The sequence below is a fragment of the Thamnophis elegans genome, chromosome 2 (genome assembly GCF_009769535.1).
Source record: "Thamnophis elegans isolate rThaEle1 chromosome 2, rThaEle1.pri, whole genome shotgun sequence".
In the NCBI taxonomy this organism is placed as follows: Eukaryota; Metazoa; Chordata; class Lepidosauria; order Squamata; family Colubridae; genus Thamnophis; species Thamnophis elegans.
Window position 1 is genome coordinate 13455799 of NC_045542.1, and position 6863 is coordinate 13462661.

Below are 6863 nucleotides of genomic sequence, written 5' to 3' on the forward strand. Positions count from 1 at the left end.
CTTAAGGAGAAATTCATGCTGCAATAGACTGAGTATTCAGCTCCTAACAAATCTCTTTCTCAGTTGCCATGTCTTCTGTTCTTTAACTAGAGCCACAAAAGGTGCTCCTATTTAAACTGGAAGCAAAGAAGTGCGTGGAACGCATATGGGCAACACACACATACAGTTGTTCTGCTGAGAACTGCAAACTGGCAAGCATCATCATGGGAAGCAGACCGAGGAAGAAGGACTTGACAAAACTTTTGCCTCTGAGAAAGCCCACGTGCAAAAAGCAACAAAATGCACCCTTGCACCAGAAATATTTTTGGACCGTACACAAAATGAAACAGCTACACAACACCCGCAACCCCACACACATACATCTGACTCAAGGACTGGGTTTACACACTGAGCCCAAGTTTAGATTCTTTGTGGCTCACAAAGTTGAGTTGTTGAGTTGTTCAAGCCCAACCTTATTGACTTGATGCATGACCCTAGTACCTGCCTACAGCTTAGTATTTGACAGTGGGCAGAATCTAAGCAGATAATGTAACGAAGTGAACTGGTGAAGTTTACGCATTATTTTAAAAGTGGACAGGTCCCAGTGCCAGATATAGATAGCCTGGAGTTTCTGAGCCCCTCGGCAATCACCTATCAAATGCAGGCTTATACAAACCCCAGAACTACAATACAACCTGCGTTAATGAAAGCCCAGACAGACAATCATCCAATCCGAGCAATGCACTCAGTCCTGCCACTAAGCTTCCTTTCTGAACTTTCCTTACCAGGATGTAGTCAGCCCAAATGTCTCGGGCAGACTTCAAAGCTGCTTGTCGGAGCTTCATGACATAGTCATAGCGTGAATTGGACCAGTCCTTGGGGCCTTCTTCATCGGAGTAGAACCTGCAAGGAACAATGAAATTTGGGGCTTTGTAAAGAATAATTATCTACCCCAGGACATACGTAGAAGGTAGGATTCATAACAGTGGTGGGTTTCAAAAAATTTTCGAACCTACTCTGTGGGTGTGGCCTCCTTTGTGGGAGCGGCTTGCCGGCCATGTGACCTGGTGGGAGTGGCTCACCGGCCATGTGTTCGTTCTCTCTCTCTCTCTCTCTCTCTCTCTCTCTCTCTTTCCTTCCTTTTGTCTCTCTGTCCCTTTTTCCTTTTTTTCTTTCATCTCTCTCACTTTTTCTTTCTTTTTTTCTTTATTTCTTTCTTCCTTTCTTTCTGTTTCTCTCTCTCTGTGAGTCTGTCTGTCTGTCTGTCTGTGTGTGTGTGTGTCAGTGGTGGGTTTCAAAATTTTTTGGAACCTCTTCTGTAGGTGTGGCCTGCTTTCTGGGTCCACTGGTGGAACCTCTTCTAACCAGTTCGGTAGATTTGACGAACCGGTTCTACCGAACTGGTGTGAAGTGGTAGGAACCCACCTCTGATTCATAACCAGTAATCTGCTCTGGTGTGTTTCTAAACAGAGTTCATCCAATGACTCGTATGTTAAACGAGCTATTTCTCATTCAGTGTTGTTCAGTGTTGTTCCTAGTTTTTATGTGAAAGTCACAGAAATTAACCTCTGTTCAGAATTATTCCTATTCACAAAGTACACAGAAGAAGACAGAAGGGAAAAAAATACTCAAACCAATATTTGAAAAGGAGTTACTGGGCTTCAAAATGTCTCGACTGCAATATCCCAAATTTTGATTGCAGTCTTAAACAATTTGCAGTACCAAATGAACAATAGCTTATTCCAGTCTTCTGGGACATGTACATTCCCAGTTTGCTGAATTCTTCTCTAACGCTATGCAATTAGATTCATTTGTTTTTTTTTTCTCCTTCCTTTTCCAAGCTTCTGTTTTTCCTTTATTTCCCCTTGGTCTTTTATTTACAGTAATCCTTGGGTAAACCTTTTCTACCTTATGTATTTTAATGGTCATGTTTTGAATGATAAATATATTCCAGGTATATGTGCAAAAAGAAATGACCAAGATACATACAAAGTCACTTAATGTATTTCTACAATGACTTTTTGTGGTGAAAAATGCAATTACTTGGCATTCAAATTTAGTTATGTGCAAGAAGCCTTTCCCAAATAATCCCGTGGGATTTGGCCACTTTTCTCAATTCACTCATTGCTACAGCATATAGTTTTTGGATGGGATGGGCTACTAGTAATCTCTGGTTTATAATCTTTATTACTTGTCCACAGGACCCTCAGTGTAAAAAGGTGCTAATCCCAATCTGACTAGTTTACGCAATGTTGCCATTTGTCTTTTTGCAGGTCATCCATTCCAATGAGGCTATCAAAACTAACTCATTGTCAGTTACTTCAGTTTCCCCTTCAGAGCTAGTTCCATTTTGAACTCCAGCTTCCATTTCCTTTCTGCCTTCCCTGCATGCTAAGAGGCCAATACCTGTGCCATCCACCCCCAAGCTCACCTGGGATGATCCATCGGCCGCCACTCCACTGAGTGATACATGCTCTGAACGTTCACGAGCCATTCCCGAAGCACTGCGGTTGTGTTATCCATGTTGTGATCCGTTGCCACCCTAAGGAAAGAGGTTTTGAAAGATGAAATGCCATTCTGACCTGAGCAGTTTTGCAACTTATATCAACTGCCAAGGAGAAGAAGCCTTTATTTTATTTTTTTCCTCCCATCTCCATAAGGGTCAGATTTAATATCCGATTTGTTTTATGCGACTCTGAGCATCGGATGTAGTTTGGAGGGCATGCCGAACTTCAGCTTTGAAAAGGAACATGTTGCTTTGGAACACGGGCGGCCAGGCATGTAGCATCCGTTGGCAACGCTTCTCTGAGATCATGTAGCATCTGCAAAGGTCAGCCATACAGTCCCAGGAAAAGATAGTCCTCGACTTACAACCACAAATAAGCCCTTTAGGCTAAGAGAAACATTTGTGAAGTGAGTTTTGCCCCATTTTATGACTTTCCTTGTTACAGTTAAGCGAATCATCGCAATTAAGTTAGTAACACAGTTGTTAAGTGAATCTGTCTTCCCCATTGAATTTAGCAATAGCAATAGCAATAGCAGTTAGACTTATATAGCGCTTCATAGGGCTTTCAGCCCTCTCTAAGCGGTTTACAGAGTCAGCATATCGCCCCCACAGTCTGGGTCCTCATTTCATCCACTTCGGAAGGATGGAAGGCTGAGTCAACGAGCCGGTGAGATTAGAACCGCTGAACTGCAGATAACAGTCAGCTGAAGTGGCCTGCAGTACTGCACCCTAACCACTGCGCCACCTCGGCTCAATTTGCTTGTCAGAAGGTCGCAAAAGGTGATCACAAGACCCCCCGGACACTGCAACCATCATAAATATGAACAATGCATCCCAATTTTGATCATATGACCAAAGGGATGCTTCATCGGTCGTATGTCTGAGAAATGGCCATGTCACTTTTTTCAGTGATGATGTTAACTTTGAGCCGTCATTAAATGAACTGTTGTCCATCCTGTACCAACTGTACAGGGAAAACAGAAAGACAGGAGATACAATAATGGAAGGAATAAGGTTCATGCTACTCTTTAAAGCCACTTTTGGAAACTAGATGTGTCTCTCTAGGGCAGTGCTTCTCAACCTTGGCCCACCTGAAGTTGCGTGGACTTCAACTCCCAGAATTCCCCAGCCAGCTCTGCCAAGGGTGACCTCTGGGTGACCAAGGTTGAGAAACACTGCTCTAGGGGAACTGCCTTTCTTGCAGGCTTATTTTTAAGCCTTTCAAATCAGCCGTCCCAACCGCTCAACAAACTCTGAAGAAAATGAATTTTTACCTATCTTTACTGGCACACCTTAAAACACTTGGGGGTCCTTATTGCTCTCTGAGCTTGCCTGTTTTCTGGCAGATGTTTCATCACCCAAACTAAGTAACCTCATCAGCGCTAGCTCATCAACCCTGAGCTACAAATATTCTCCTTTATTAGGACCAGACAAGGAATAATGGATGGAAACTGACCAAGGAGAGGGATTCAACCTAGAAATAAAGGGGACATTTTCTGACAGTGAGAACAACCAACCAATGGACAGCTTTGCCTTCAGAAGTTGTGGGAGCTTCATCACTGGAAGCTTTCAAGAAGAGACTGGATTTGGATTTGGATTTGTATTTTATTCAATTTGTAGGCCGCCCTATTCCCCGAAGGGACTCAGGGCGGCTGAACAAAGCCAAGGGAGGGGAAATTACAAAAAGTGAGACAAAGACAAACAGACAATACAAACAGTTTAAAAGCACAACAGACACAGCAAATTCGAGTAGCAGGGCGGGGGGGGACTCAACCCCAGGCTTGCTGGGACAGCCAGGTCTTCACGGCCGTCCGGAAGGCCTGAAGGGTGGAGAGGGTCCGAATCTCCATGGGGAGCTCATTCCAAAGGGCCGGGGCAGCCACAGAGAAGGCCCTCCTCCGAGTAGTCGCCAGCCAATATTGGCTGGCAGATGGAATACGGAGGAGGCCTAATCTGTGGGATCGAATGGGTCTGTGGGAGGTAATCGGCAGAAGGCGGTCTCTCAACTGGACTGTCATGTGTCAGGAATGGGGTAGGGTCCCCTGCTTGGGGGGTGAGGGATTGGACTAGATGACCTACATTGTAGGTCCTACAAGGTCCCTTCCAACTCTTGTTATTCTGTTATACCTTGAACATGCATTCTTGAGAGAGGCCAGCTTCAGAGAGGCAAGTCTAGAGCAGTGTTTTTCAACCTTTTTTGTGCAAAGGCACACTTTTTTCATGAAAAAAATCACGAGGCACACCACCATTAGAAAATGTTAAAAAATTTAACTCTGTGCCTATATTGACTATATATAAAGTAATTCTCCCACGGCACACCTTACACTATGTCACGGCACACTAATGTGCCACGGCACAGTGGTTGAAAAACACTGGTCTAGAGGATCTACTGATGTTAAAGAGCCAAGAGCCAAGGTGGCACAGTGGTTAAATGCAGCACTGCAGGCTACTTCAGCTGACTGCAGTTCTGCAGTTCGGCTGTTCAAATCTCACCGGCTCAGGGTTGACTCAGCCTTCCATCCTTCCGAGGTGGGTAAAATGAGGACCCGGATTGTTGTTGGGGGCAATATGCTGACTCTGTAAACCGCTTAGAGAGGGCTGAAAGTCCTATGAAGCGGTATATAAGTCGAACTGCTATTGCTATTGCTATTGCTATTAAAGTAGCATTGGGGTCTTGCCAGCCAGCAAATCTTTCCGGCCCCAAGTGGATCGCCGCGATCCAAGGGAAGAGAGAGAGAGAGAGAGAGCTGGAAAGGCTACACGTGGAAGGTAACGTCATCTGCAACCTCGGGAGAATTCCAGGCTCGGCTGGAAGCCGCCACCCTCCGTCCCCTCCTTCCTCCCACCAAAGCGCAGCCCTCTGGCGCCGAGGCATTGGGCGAGCGGCGAGCGCAGGGTCCGCCCGCCAGCCACTCACCAGAGCGCGATGCGGTCCTTAGGATAGTGGAGCCTCTCCAGGCAGCCCAGCGTCGCCGGCAGCGAATGAGCCGCGTTGCGGGCGAGCAGGGCCAGCAAGACGCGCGGAGGCCGCATGGGGGATTCGGGCACCCAGCGCTCCTCCGGGAAGTAAGCGCCCGACCGGCGGGCGCTCCATGTCGCCAGCGCCAGGAGGCAGAAGCAGAGCCATCGGGGCTTCATAGCCGTCGCTGCCGCCGCCGCCGCTCCCTCGCCTGCCTTCCGACAGGAAACACGGCCTTAAAGGGGCAGAGGAGAAACTCCTCCCAATCCTGCCCTCCGACAGAAACGTGGAAGGAAAGGCTTTGCCGAGGGAGGTGGGCAGTCTCTCTGAGGAGGAGTTTTGTTCGCCCCGGAGTGATTCTCCATCTTTCTCGTCTCTTATTTCTGGCTTCTTTCCTCAAAGTCAACCGTGCAAACTTTTTTTTTTTTGAAGCTTTTCTGGCTGCAAAAGCCACGCTGGCGGTGAGGAAGGAAGGAAGGAAGGAAGGAAGGAAGGAAGGAAGTTGTCCAAAATGTATAGGGCAGTGTTTCTCAACCTTGGCGACTTTAAGTCCTGTGGGCTTCAACTCCCAGAATCCCCCAGCCAGCACAGCTGGCTGGGGGATTCTGGGAGTTGAAGTCCACAGGACTTAAAGTCGCCAAGGTTGAGAAACACTGGTATAGGGTCTCTTCTTGAGCAGGAGGTTGGATTAGAAGACCTCCAAAGTACCTTCCAACTTTGTTGTTCCGTAATGCTTTAGAAGACCAGATCCTGAAGATGAAACTGAAATACTTTGGCCACCTAATGAGAAGGAAGGACTCACTGGAGAAGAGCCTAATGCTGGGGAAGATGGAGGGCAAAAGAAGAAGGGGAGGACAGAGAATGAGGTGGCTGGATGGAGTCACCAAAGCAGTAGGCAGTGAGCTTAAATGGACTCCAGAGGATGGTAGAGAACAGGAAGGCCTGGAGGAATGTGGTCCATGGGGGTCACGATGGGTCCGACACAACTTCACAACCAACAACAAGAAGGTTCATGTGGGAAGGAAGTCTCGAGTAATTGCCCTTGATAAATTTGCATTTTATGAGTTTTAAAAAAGTTCCCCTTTAAAACCACCCAAGTTAATCCTTTCAGCATGTCTTGGTCTTGTGAATTCCATTTTTCAGTCCCCTGTTGTGTGAAGTTCTTCAGTTCAAAATCTCCTTGCAATCAGCTTCTACTGGATGGCTGTGACCCTAGTGTTTGGGGAGATGGAGAGAAACTTCCATTTTCTTACTGTCCACCTTTTTTCCTCCCTCTTCATTTTCTCCATGCCGTTTGCACACTTGGTAATGTTTTCCCCCCAGTCACTGAGCCTGAGTGTGTTCCAAATCTTCAAACTACTTCTCATAAAGAAAGTTCTTCAGCCCCTGATTTACCCCCTTGATGAATCCTGACTTTGT

At 46.6% G+C, this 6863-nt stretch overlaps 1 protein-coding gene across 1 annotated transcript in view; it reads right to left on the reverse strand.

The window, feature by feature from the left end:
• Positions 1–5706, reverse strand: part of COLGALT1 (collagen beta(1-O)galactosyltransferase 1) — a 28206-nt gene extending 22500 nt beyond the window's left edge. The window contains exons 1-3 of the mRNA XM_032211413.1: positions 5403–5706; positions 2411–2521; positions 765–882 (exon numbers count right to left, since the gene is read on the reverse strand). Coding sequence (XP_032067304.1) covers positions 765–882; positions 2411–2521; positions 5403–5623 — 450 coding nt within the window. The 5' untranslated portion in view covers positions 5624–5706. The remainder of the gene's footprint in view (positions 1–764; positions 883–2410; positions 2522–5402) is intronic.
• Between the last annotated feature and the right edge of the window lie 1157 nt (positions 5707–6863).